A 14,321-nucleotide genomic window follows, 5' to 3' on the forward strand; every position below is an offset into this window, starting at 1 on the left:
GCAAGTTGGCTTCTCTGTGTTGAAGACGTCTGAGACACGTCAATTATTGTTTTGACATATGAAGCAAATGACCTCTCCCAGACGTCTTCGTATGTCAAGGGGTTGAATGAATAACGTTCTGCAGATTTACAGAGACAGTTTGCAGAACTATCTTCAAGGATTCAGATTTGTCGGAGACTTGAAAGTGGTCAGGCAATTATTATTTTAAAAATTAAGCTTAATCTGACATATATTAAGCCCTATTTGCGAATATTAAATGTAATAAAGTTATGTACAAAAACTTTATGTTGATTAAATTTAATAAGAATTTTATGTAATCATACTGTAGTTTTGCCCAAAAGGATAAAAACCGATGCATATGCTAAAATCTTTTCAGTTTAAAGGAAGAAACAAGCATGGTTGTAATTTATGGCGTTCAGATTCACCTCTATTTGAAGTTTCGTTAAATGATACCCAGCCGATTGCTATACCAGCACAGGTAGCTAGGAAACAAATAAGACTATAACCAAAAATGGTATAATTTATTTTTTAAAAAATGATATTGTACAACGATTCTTTTAGATTACAGTTCTTTAATCTTAACTTGAAAATGCCTTTTTATAAAATTTTACTTATTAAAATTTTACATAAACTTGAGGTCAAAATGGACAAAAAGTTTTACGCAAATTAAGGGGAAAATGACTCCTCCATTAAATTCGAGCCAAAACTTTGCCAGCAAAGTTAAGGTGACCAGACGTTCACAAATTCTGAGAACAACTCTTAAGTTTCAATAGTTATCTTCAAAAAAATTCAAAAACTTCCAGCTTTTTTGACGACAGAAATGTATCAAATTTAAGCATGAACATCAAATTTAAACATTAACAACTAAACTCAAAATATTGAGTGTACAGTAAAACATCATATATATATATATATATATATATATTTAATAAGACTATATATCCAGGATGATGAAAAAATATTGATTATTAAAAAATAATTTCATTGCTATAATAAACATTGAGAAGAAATCCTATTATATATAAGTTAATATATAGGTTATATATAGGTCATAATATATAGGTTACTACAATAGCTTTTATATTACTCTGATACTTAAACTGCAAGTTACTTTGATTTTTGGGTCGTGTTAAAAGTTAAAAATATAAGAAAAGTGTCTCACAACATTCACTAAGATGACAATTTGTCTGTCNTCTTATATATATATATATATATATACACTTGCCAAATGCAATAAAATCGTAAATTCGGCAGAAGAAATTGTATTTTTGCCGAATAGTTTTTTCCAGCGAAAAGAAAAATATATAAACCTCTCGAGCATGTAGAAAAAAGGTCAAAAGGAATTTTTCTGAACAAATCCTGTATTTTTTATTCGATTGCAGTAATTTCCGTTAGATACGTCGCATAACCAATTAGAATTATATTAAGTCCAGGTAATGTAAGCATAAAGCAACAAGAGAGGTTATGTAAGCATGATACAAACTACCGTAAAATACAGATGGCCATGTTCGTTGCCGGATCACGTGATTTCGCACGACGCAAATCTTTTTCTACAGCTTGTGTCAATAAAACAGACTAAATGGAAGCAAGATGTTTTAATCCAATGCAGAATACAAGCGGAATGCAGAGACCACCACCCTACAACAATCTGATCGTCCGCAAATTATTTCAGAATTAAAAAAAAAACAAGTTTTCATTATGATGTACGCGGTTTATTTTACACATGTTAAACAACTGCAGAATATAATATTGCATGTCAAAACTTGTCTGTTATGAAATCAAGTTTGATGAAGGAGGTTCTGTACCTGATATTAGCCGTCAATTTTTTATGAAAATTAATCTTTGTTGCACATATAAATTAATATTTTCCATAAATATAAAGGTGTCCTTGAATCCTAAAATCTTTTTTGAGAGCGTTCCTCTGAATTGTTCTCAAATTATGGTTTAAATATTTGGTCACCTTAAACAAAAACATTTTTTATAAAGATACGAAGTATTCCTCCGCTTAAGTTCTCTAAGAAAATCTAGAAAAACTATTTCACTGTTTCTGGAAATTTTAAGCAATTTCTAAAACTTTTTCAAAGCGATTTGATCTTACTTCTCCTGGGTAAGACATTTTGAATTCATCAACTAATCAGATCATCATGCTGCAGTTTTGAAATGTTTGGAACCTCCCAAAACGTGAGATATCTATGGGAAAGGTTACGTCACTGAATGATGGTTTTTAAGACAAATTTCATATTTATTTGCCATTAAAACGTCTAATTTCACTATGCATATCAATTATTGCGTTGTTTCTAATTTAATTGCACTGAATGAATAAAAGCCCTGACATTCGTCATGCTCAATTTTTATGTCTAGGATCTTCTAAATACGAATATGACCCTGCCTTTTTCTGATCATCCACTTTTTTATGGAAACATCCTACCATGTTTATCACTTTTCTGCAACTTTATGGTCATCAATTTGATTTGGAAAATTGAAAGAAGATTATTTTAACAGTTGAAAATCTGAGGACTTGGAGAGAGAAAAAGTTTCAATGCTGGAGCAATTGCAGCAAGGAAGGAGATTTGGCGGATTTTCTTCCTTAAATCGTTAAAAATTTTTTTTTAAATAAATGGGTTTTTTTGCTTAATTTTTGGTCTTATTTTTTTATATTTAGCAGCTTCTATTCATCATTTCTTCCCCCCCCCCAAAAAAAACAACAATTTCCCCCCATCCCCAATAGGATTAGTTATCAATTTAAAATATCTAACGCATATTACATTACATTACACAATATCAATAAAATATTATTCTGTACAATTTTACATTTTGTTCGTATATTCATACGACGCATGTACCTATATATGTCACTAAAATGTATGTACATGTAAAATTATGTTATGTTTGCCTAAAATATATGTACGTATATATAGACCTAAAATTTTCTTGTGCAAATATGTGTAAACAATGTTTACATCTATGTGCGTAGGTACGAACAATGATTGATGTATTTTAAGCACTTACTTGTGTATGTACAATATATGTTCATGTTTGAGTACGAATTTATATACAATATGGTTGCTTTTGATTGTATGAACATGCATTGTATGTACAATGCATGTACGTACATACATAAATTGTGTTACATACATTGAATATATGTAGGAAAATACATATACTGTATGTACATATATTTTGCATACGTATGTGCATACAAGTATGTATGTGTGTGTATGTGCATGCAATGTATGTAATAATGTGAAAACAATGTAAGCGCATATGTTCATAGAATGTTCAGACGATATGTTATTACAACTTCGCATATTCTACGTATAGACAGACATATATTGTACGTTCATGTGGATGTACGATGTGCAAAAAATAAATAAATAAATAAAAAACGGACTACTATGAATAACTTTTGATCTAATGATCAGGTCTACGCGTTCTAGGACTCAGTCTTAATGACTCGAGGGGTTGACCTCAAATATGCTAATTGATAAGTGCAGACGATATTTTCAGTTACGAAATCAGACACAAAAACGTACTTTCTCGGAATAAACAAACCTTTTTTTCGACAGATTCGGATTTCTTAGCCCCCAAAATATAGGGGGTAGCCGCAATCTCGGAAATATGGCCCAAATAGTTTGGTTAGGAGAGTGGTCCAAAGTTTGGAACCCTTAATACTAATTTTACTTTTTACGTATTTCGCTATATCTCGAGAACTTTTTTAGTGATTAGAAAATTTTTTGCACACAATTATAAGACTCGTTTATGCTCAGGTTAATTTCATGCAAAAAATAACTTTTAATAAATATTTATTATTTCATTTTAGGAATTGTCAGAAAAAATTTAAATTGTAAGGTATACAAATTTTTGCATCATTTCAAGGAAAATAATTTCATATGGCAAAATATAAAATTTAAGCAAAAGCGGTTGAAAAATTCTTGAGAAATTGAATTTCAAAAAAGTCAGATAATTAAAATTCGATTTCTCAGAAACTATTTGATCGATTTCGCTCAAACTTTGTATTTTGTCAAAAAAATTGTAGACCTTACTGTTCAAAATATTTCCGATCATTGTTAAAAAAAAAATAATAAATATTTACTAAAACTTATTTTTGCATGGCATTATCTTCGGAAAAACGAATTTTATAATTGTGTGCCAAAATTTTTCACTTCACTTAAAAAATTCTCGAGATATAGTGAAATGGGTAAAAAGTAAAATTAGCATTAAGGGCTCAAACTTTGGTTTGCTCTCCTGACTAAACTAATGGGACCATGTTTACAAGATTGTGGCTACTCCCTATATTTTTTGGGGTCAGAAATCTAAATCCGTTGAAAGAGATATGCTTATTCAGACGTACGTTTTTGTGCTTAATTTCGTAACTTAAAATATCATCTGCACTAATTAATTAGCATATTTGAAGTCAGCCCTCAGAACCATTAAGATTGAATCCTAGAACGTGAAGATCTGATTGCTAGATCAAAAGTTATTCAGTGTGGTTCATTTTTTTTTGGGACGCACTATACATACCTTTCTTGTATTATCAGACATAGATCTGTTGGTTTGAATTCATACTGCAAACGTGTGCTTTGATGATTTGTAATCGCGATTTCATATAATCATGCTTACCTGTAATCATATATTTTGATTACTTGTATTCGTTTCTTGTTGTGATTACAAATAATCGTAACCACGTGTAATGAGAGATAATAACTTGTAATCGTAATTACCGAAAATCACGATTGCATTGTAGTAATTATCTGTAATGAATTACAGATGTAATCGATTATTTGATTTTAAAGTTTTTAGGACGAAAAAACATATTTATTTCCTTTTATGTCTCTTAACGATTTCAAAAATAAAATGTAGCAAATTTAAGTCATTATATTGGGTTACTGCCGTTCTTTTTATGAACTTCAAAATTCGGCATGTTATTAAATGTTTTCTTTTGCACAAAGTTCTAAATCATTCGAAAAAGGGTATTCTGCCAAAATCTATGTTTTTTAGCATTTGATGTATTTAATTAATTAATTCATTTAATTTTTTTATGTTCTTTGTTTATTTACTTTTCAGTTACTTTATGTAATTTTCAGATCATTAAATTGGAATGACAAATTTGAGGAAAACGAATAAATTCAACACTACCTTCTTTTTTTTTAAACTTTAAATCAGGGTTCTAACTGGAAAAAAAAGCAGCTCATGACATTTGTTTTGTGTAGTATGGAAAGGGTGATAAATAAAAGATCCCCTCACGATTCAGGTACCAAGTTTTAAAATTGAAATTTTGATTTAGAAACTCACCTAGCTTTGTTGTTCAGTACAGTTAAAAAAAAAAAGAGATTATACCTTCTTTCAAACGAAAATTTGCATCAAACGACAAAAGAATTGGCAGAGAAAATTAAATGCTTCCACATCAAACTTTTAACTGAACGATAAAATTTAACTGAAAATAGTTGAAAATATTTTTTCTTCCCAAATTAATCACACTATACAATTTTATTTTAACTTTATAAATAATTCGATTTTTATCATAACATAGTTAATCAATGCTTAACATTTATAATAAGTAATTTTATCAAAGCTATCATTAAATTTATCAGGGTCAAATTAACAGCATTTCTTATTTTCAACATTCAAATTCAATTTCTTAAGAGCATAAAAACAATGGATTCGAAATTTTTTATTTATTAGCATCACTGCCATTTTGTTAAAACTCATATATTATTCTTTTTTCTATCTTGAACTCCCTTTGTAAGTTCTTACTTCAACTATGTATAAAAACATTGCTTTTCTCTTTTCAATCGAATATGCCGAGTTAAAATTTTCAACCATATCAATATATTTACATTTCGTGCATTTTTTTTATCTGGGTGATATTGAAGAAAAAAAGATGGTTAGGAAAAAAGGGAAACTCAGTTTTTGATGATATTTAGAGATTCGTTTTCTCCTCGATTGGATTCTATGAATAACCAGGATAAAACACAAAAAAAGTACATAAAAGTGAAGGAAAAAAATGCAAGTTCATTTGAATTTTTCCACAATAGATTTTAAAAAAGCGAGACTTCGCCAAGGGAAAAAAAAAAAACCCTGACTCTCCGAACATAATGATTGAAATGCAGATTTTTGTTGTAAGAATTTATATTTTTATTTCCGTTTCCCTCACAGTGGTTGCATCTTTTACTTTACAAAATCTTTTCAAAAAACCTTTTTTATTATTTCCTCAAGAAAGGAAAGAAGAAAGAAAAAAAAAAGGATAGGATTAATGAAAAAGAAAAAGACCCTGGGTTCTACAAACTTTTATATATATCTGATTAAACCAACAAAGAAGATTCACAGGAAAAAAATTGAGTATCGCTATCTGTTGTTAAAAAAAAAACATCATAAAATGGCACGATACTGGTATGAGATCTCTGTGATGATAATCAGAATGTCTCCCTCCGCATCGTGGTCATTCGGCTGAAGCAGAAGGGATTACTCCGCTTCAGAAAATAGTGCACCGCGAATAGGTACGTCAAATCCCCTTTCGTTGATAGACTTCTTCGAAAATCCATGCTATTTCCCTTCCATCGAGTCACCTAATCTTTCGTCTCATTTTTTTTTCTTTTTCGTTTCTTACCCTACGAATTTTTTGCCCTTTTTTTACCATTCTCGATTGAAAATACCGAATCTTCCCCCTGATCATATCGAACCATTGGTAGGCTTAACTCATTATCGTGTAACTTCCATTCCAATAAAGTGGTTTCAATTTCTTTTATTGTTGCCAAACGATTTTTTTTTATTTATTCTTTTTTTTTCTTTTACTCTACGACTTTCTCCCGGCCATTAACATGGTGTTTGGGTAATGCCACTCCCCACAAAGTATTCCGTTTTTTATACCTGAAGCGTTTTTTTTTCCTTCTATCATTTTCTGTACTCTTATTTTAATAGAAACTCATTTCAAACTTTCGAACCATTCTCATTGCAAGAGATATAAAAATCGCTTGAAAAACTGCAACTTGCTTTGTTAACGAATTTTTTTTTAAATTTATTTTCTCTATTTTATGTAACGAATTAGTTCTTTTTTTAAAACGTGTTAGGTAAATTAATGGTGGAAGATTTCAATTTGGTACTTGATGATCAGATGATAAAAAATAAAAAAAAATAATAAAGATTTCAAATCTGATTTACACAAAAAAAAAGAAAAGAAATATTTCTTCAACATGTGCAAGTTTTGCATGGAAAATGCTCTCATTTGTCATCAAGGCTTAGTTTTTTTTTTTTTTAAATACTGATTCAAATACTGATACTTACTTTTACTAAAATTATTTCGAAAACATTATTGAGTTCTTAGCCTATTTACTTCCTTTATGCATACAATAGCATAATGTAAAAGTCAATTAGAATCAGATCTTTCCCGAATGAAGCTTTTTTTATTAATATTATTATAGACGTGTATTCTTCACTTGATCTTTTGACGACATTTAAACTATAATTGAATTTGCAAAGTCTTAAAATTTTTCGAAGCAAAAAGATAAAAAATAAAATAAATAAACAAATAAATAAATGAAATAAAAAGGAAGAAAATTTTATTTTGCTGTGAGTAGAGAAATTAAATTATTAGGAAACACTTGTCCTTTTGTCATTGGAACATGGATTAATTTGCATTATTTAAAAAATGCTTTTTTTTCCAACCTAACTAAGGTTTTAAAAATTCACATTGCTACCGTAAATTTAAAAAAAAATTTTTTTTTTAAAAATTCAATTTTTAAAAAATTGAACAGAATTTAAGTGAAATTAAAAAAATTATCAATACTAGTTTTTAGAAATTTACAAATGATTTTACAACATTTAATTTTCGTAGATAAAATTCACAAATTTGCGACTTAACATTACTTGGTAAAAGTAAGACATTCATCTTTGATTTTCGTCATGAATTTTCGTTACATCGTTATTTTGTTTTACATAGATAATGCGTTGAATTAACCAAAGTTCGATTTCTTTTCTTAATAAGTATTTTAACGCGAAATTGTTCAAATTCTCAATTCCAACATTTCGGTTTACTGCATTACCTTTTGAAGCAATTGAAATCAATATTTAGTTTTTTTAATGTTCTTAAAAAGAAAAATAATAATAGCAATGCTAATAATCTAAAGCAAAATGTTTCACTATAAAACTACAATATGTCAAAAACTATGTTTAAAAACTTTTCCTGATATACTTTAATTGTTGGTAAAAATTAAAAAATATTTTCAATTTCCTATCCAGTTTCTAGTTAAGATTTTTAACTAAAATTATAATTAAATTTACAAATATGATTATGTTTACGATTTATGAATATTTTTTTTACTTCCATTGAAAGAGTAAGATAGTTATAAACTATTAAATTTTCAGGCGCGCATTTCGAAATGTCTAATCCCTCTTTTATATTCAAGAAAACCAACTGCAAATCTAAATATTGACTCTACTTAGTCAGTTAGATTTGAACCGGAAAACGCAGAATTTTTCTAACTTCGTTCTCGGAAAGTTGTTTTAATAAGCACTCTCATCCCTGGAGACTGTAGGATTTATAATGAGTTAGGGAAAGAGTAATAAAAGAATAGAGTTGGCGTAAAGCCAAAACTAAGTGAGAAGGGTTGAGTTGACTCCCTCCTCCTTTAAGAAAGTGCACCGCTCTCTACTTGGTTTTAATTGTCGGAAAACGCAGACGATTAGTGTCGCGTATTAATTCTTTTCATCCATAAACAACCATTTCAAGTTTCCAAATGTTCGTAATTAGATCCGACCAATGTTAATCGTTTGCCTGTGCTGCCACTGGACGATCCTTAATCACTTTTAATGCTTCAAAAACTAAGAGAGAAGCGCAGTTAATTAATACTCTTCCGGTGGCAACGGTATTTTTCTTCTTCAAAATGCGAAATTTTGCTTGAGCTCACACGAACTAAATAAAGCGATGCCGTCTCAAGCATCTTATTGTTTTTGTGAAAAATAATTAAAGGCACTTTTTAAAAATGCGTTCCTACTGTATCGTGGTTCAGGGAAGCCGAAATTAGGTTTTTCCTGAAAGAACATTTCACTTGCACGCCTAGACAGTGTAAGACAAATGACTGTAAGAAATTTTAAAACCTGTTACGAAGAAGTAGCATTAAAAGTTGTTTAGTTTCGGATGTTTAAAACTTTATATGAAGAAAATTATCTTCCCTCAAATTAATTTTTTTTTAAATTAAAAGTTTTAAAATTGCATCAAAATTGTGAAATGCAGTAAAAATACTGAAATTGGGTTTCAAAATTTTGGGAGCTGTTGAGTGTAATTTTTTAAGCGCATTGAAAATTTTAATATAAAATTGCTCGGCTATTAAAAAATATTTATAGCGTTTTATTAAAATTTAAAACCTGGCTATGGCAACAGTAGTGTGTAAACAGTAGAATCAGTTTTAGAGCAAATAAAAATCTTTGTCCAAATTCAGATACCTAATTATTTTACATTAAATGAAGAAGTTATTGTTTATGTTTCAATTCAGGAATACTTCAATTTAAAGTGTTCAATTTTTTGATATACATATAAAAATACAGAACAATGAAAAAGAGGGGGGAAATAAAAATAAAAATAACAAGAAACCGGAAGAAAAAAATCCGTAAAAAAGGAAAAAAATTAATAAAAAACCGGAAAATAAGAAATATGATCTTTTCATCAGCTCACACGATTATAACCGTAAAAAGGAGTACTTTCTAATATTGTATCAATATAGTCGAAGCAAAATATATCGATACAATAATGCGTGAAAATCAATTTGCGCTATTGGTTTCATAATTTGCAATCTGGCAATCTTGTTACGAAAATATTTTAAATCATTCTGGAAAAATTTCCCGTTCATCTAAGTTCATTTGAATTCGCTACTCGCTTTTTTGATTTCATTTCATGTTTTATTCTGTTTTTTCTTTATATTTTATTTTCTGTTTTTACGTGATATTTTTACTTATTGTGTTCTATTTTATTTGNATATATGTACAAAATGTGGAGAAAACATGGAAAAAAACACAGAACAATGAAAAAAAGGGGGGAAATAAAAATAAAAATAGCAAGAAACCGGAAAAAAAATTCGGAAAAAAGGAAAAAAATTAATAAAAACCGGAAAATAAGAGATATAATCTTTTCATCAGCTCACACTATTATATCCGCAAAAAGGAGTACTTTCTAATATTGTATCAATATAGCCGAAGCAAAATATATCAATACAATAGTGTGAAGCACTCAAAAAAATCAATTTGCGCTTTTGGTTTCATATTTTGCAATCTAGCAATCTTGTTACGAAAATATTTTAAATCATTCTTGGAAAATTTCCCGTTCATTTGAATTAGCTACTCGCTTTATTTATTTCATTTCATGTTTTATTCTGTTTTTTCTTCATTTTTTATTTTCTGTTTTTACGTGATATTTTTACTTATTGTGTCCCATTTTATTTGTTGTAATTTTTTTGTAAATTTTTTTTTTTTTTGAGTGTTTCTCACACTATTGTACCGATATATTTTGCTTTGGCTATATTGATACAATATTGAAAAGCACTCCTTTTTGTGGATATAATCGTGTGAGCTGATAAAAAAATCCGGTTTTTTATAACTTTTTTTTCCTTTTCTCCGGATTTTTCCGATTTCTTGTTACTTATATTTTTATTATTATTTTTCTTTTTTTCCCCTTTTTATCATTATTCTTTTTTCATTGTTCTGTAAATATTGGGTCAAAGTATACTATGAGGAATTGCAAATGAGAAGAAAAAAAAATACGGTCAAAACCACCAGAATGTGATAATACTTACCGTGTTTCTGGCTCTATGAGAACACCAAAAATCTCAGTGAATCTTTCCGAAAAGCTTTATTGATTTTAGTAAAATTAACAATAAATTATGGTCATAAATGATAAATTTGGGCGAATGTGGAAAAATTTACTTTTCAGTTTTGTTATTTTTCAACTAAATGTGTGGTAATAAGAGCTATAATTTTTCAAACCTTAAGTAAATTTTAAGGGAGGGTACCTAAATTCTGGAAAGATATCTCATATGTCTTTGGTGCTTTGCGCATTTCTGTGGGTATCAAATTACATCATTCGTAGTTATTTTGATATGATTCCTGAAATTTTTATTTGCCCAAGCATAAAATGAAAGAATAAAACATTCGAAATATATTAAAATAGATATCTCACATTTTATGATGTATTTCTCATCACTAAAATAAATATATATATCAGGACAATTAAAAGCTTTTTATTTGTATGAAAATGTAAAATATACTCAAGTAACGAATAAATACGGAAAATGAAAATGTCTGTAAATAAACGAATTTCTTTCTTTCCTCTTTATTTTAATAACGGAACATATTGTAAATTTTTCTTTCTGAATATACCAACAATTGCATAAAATATTATATTTTTCTTGAAATATTGCCTAAACTGTTTAAAATACTACTTTGACTGTGAAGTGCACGCTGAGATTTACATATATATTTTTGAAATGCATTTATCTCTTATAGAAAAATCGTATCATTTCCTAATTTCGTTCTAATGTTATATTTTATAATGTATAAATCTGTTGATTTTGTATTCATTTATTTCGAATTAAAATGACAAAATTAAGTACACGTTATTATTTTTTCTCTCCTTCGTACGTTTCAGTGCGTGAACTTCATTCCATTTTTATAAATTCAACCATTCAGACTTTAAACAAGATGTATTCAAATTTCATAAATATAAATTTCAAGGAGTCTATTTTAAAACTCTTATAAAGAATGAATTGTTTCGATAAGACTAAGTACATCCCATTTTGTGAAGAAGTATGTGAAATAATTTAATGAAACTAACATTTTTAACTTATTTTTTTATGATTATTTGTCCTTTATGATAGAGAATAACATATTTTTGCTTTAAATCTTTTAGGATCCAAGGGCACCAAAATCACAAATCATACCAAACTCTACCACAAGCGACAGAAATGCTTTGTTCAATGGACCACCGCTATCAAGTTTCCGCAACAATGAAGTGAGGACTGTCATGTTGTACGGCATACCAATAGTAGCTTTAGTCATCGAAGGTTACGAAAGGCTCTGTCTAGCCCAGATTTCAAATACTCTTCTCAAGAGCTTTAGCTACAACGAGATCCACAACAGACGGGTAGCTCTTGGAATAACCTGCGTTCAGTGTACACCTGTTCAACTGGAACTGCTTCGCCGAGCTGGTGCCATGCCCGTGTCCTCCAGGAGATGCGGACTCATCACCAAACGTGAAGCTGAGAGGCTGTGCAAGAGTTTTCTGGCTGATACCAAGCCTCCAAAGTTACCGGACAATTTCGCCTTCGATGTAGTCCACAACTGCGCTTGGGGGTGCAGAGGATCTTTCGTACCTTCTCGCTACAACAGCTCCAGAGCGAAATGCATCAAGTGCACATTCTGTGGCCTCTTCTTCTCTCCAAACAAATTTATTTTCCACTCTCACCGTCTACCAGACTCTAAGTACGTCCAACCAGACGCAGCCAACTTCAACTCGTGGAGGAGACACATCAAATTGGGTGGATCTCCTCCAGATGAAGTTGTCTACGCGTGGGAAGACGTCAAAGCGATGTTCAATGGCGGGTCCAGAAAGAGGATCATAAGTTGCCCAAGTGTCTCCAGGCACGGTGGTAGCGGGGATGGAAGCAAGAGGCCGAGGCATTCTTCAAGAACTGACTCTGTTCCTACTAGCACGGAACAGTCGGCTCACAGTAAACCACCTTACTTTCCGGTTGTTCCTCTACCGAACAAAGGCTTCTCTCTCGCACCTGCAGCAACACCATTTGTTCCTCCGGCTGGACCTACACCCTTTGGACTTGCAACTGGAAAACCCTTGTCACCAGCTGACATTAGACAAACTTTTGCAGAGTACATGTGGTCTGGAAAACAGCCATTCCCTCTTCCCTATGGTGGGGTCCTATGGCCCCGTCCTGGAGGTATAGTTCCTGCAACTCCTGCTGTTGAATTGAGAGAAGCTCGAAGTGTTCCAGAATCTTCACTACCATACAACATTGCTGATACAACTACATTGGCAGATTCAGGTAATTAAATAATATGATTGTCATCTATCTAACTTTCTCTAGCCTGCAGACGAAGAGTATGGTAAATTACTTTTATTTCCGTTCTCTTTTGCTGTTTCCATGTGTCTACAAAGGAATTTTTTGTTATTTTTTATTATTGAAGAGAAGTTTAATGAAATATAATAATCTGAATAAAATATTTTGTCCGCATCAAAATTTACTTCAGGCGAGTATAGTACAATACAGTTTAAATTTGTTTTATGTACTGCTTGCTCTCAGTATTGTATTTTTCTCGATGTTATACTTTCGCTGCTGTAGTTTTATCACCCTAAGAAACTAAACTAAACTTGGTTGCGTGATAGCCCATAGAGGGCCAAGGCCTACTGTGCCTATCCCAGTTCTTGACCTTGGTCTCTGGGGTGCAGACGGTTCCGTTGGTTTGTTAGCCGAACGCTGAACCACCACTTTTTAATCCCCAAACTTTCTTGGTACTCATTATATCAACCCACTGAAGGGATTAAAGGCTGAGTTGACCTTCTCCGTTCTGAGTATACAACCCTGGATCTGTAGCACGTGAGCACTAAGCACTAGCACTCTGCCACCTACCTTTCTCACCCTAACATAATCAGTTAGTCATATTCTCAAAAAATAAAACTGTTAATTTTTAATTGAAATTGAAAACATTCTGTTCACATTATTTTCAGATTTCATTGTTTGATCATATCGTTTTGAGATTATTTTAACTGTTATTTACAGTTGGCTCCATTCAGTACAAAATTACTGTTCTGTAGAAAAGCATTGACAGAAAGCATTGAGAGACATTGTACGTCACTGTTTCCCCACCCCTTAAAAACATTTTTGTTTCCAAGACATAGTTTGAAGATTATTTTCCTTTAATGTTAACAGAAAATTGTTTACAACTTATACAAATTTTTAATGAAATCAATTTTGTTTCATAATCTTCATTGAACAGCCGACCCAATTTAGAGTTTACGACTAAGTTTAACTCCGTGGCCTTGTAATTTTGAACTCAATCTAGAAGACAAGGCAACTACAGGATTAAGTACTGGTCTTCGTGGAGGACTTTTTGTTGGAACTAATCCGCATTTGGGTTACATGGAGAGGAAAACCACGAAAACCTCATGCTGAGGATATTTTACGCCAGCGCTGTGATCGGTTTAAGCCGGATGCGGAATTAGTATCAACTAGCCATCGCTGAGATTCCAACCCGGTTTACCTGATTGGAAGACGAACAGTCTATCCCTTGAGCCTCCACGGGTGAAATCTATTAACAGAATG

The 14,321-nt window shown here is 30.8% G+C and overlaps 1 protein-coding gene across 2 annotated transcripts in view; it reads left to right on the forward strand.

Moving 5' to 3' along the window:
- The window catches only part of LOC107436754 (SKI family transcriptional corepressor fussel), a 99,114-nt gene that overhangs the window by 15,429 nt on the left and 69,364 nt on the right, over positions 1 to 14,321 (forward strand). For both annotated transcript variants that reach the window (XM_016048545.3, XM_071183141.1), the window contains exon 2: positions 11,894 to 13,043. In XM_016048545.3, coding sequence (XP_015904031.3) covers positions 11,894 to 13,043 — 1,150 coding nt within the window. The remainder of the gene's footprint in view (positions 1 to 11,893; positions 13,044 to 14,321) is intronic.

This window comes from Parasteatoda tepidariorum, chromosome 7 (genome assembly GCF_043381705.1).
Source record: "Parasteatoda tepidariorum isolate YZ-2023 chromosome 7, CAS_Ptep_4.0, whole genome shotgun sequence".
NCBI classification, from domain to species: Eukaryota; Metazoa; Arthropoda; class Arachnida; order Araneae; family Theridiidae; genus Parasteatoda; species Parasteatoda tepidariorum.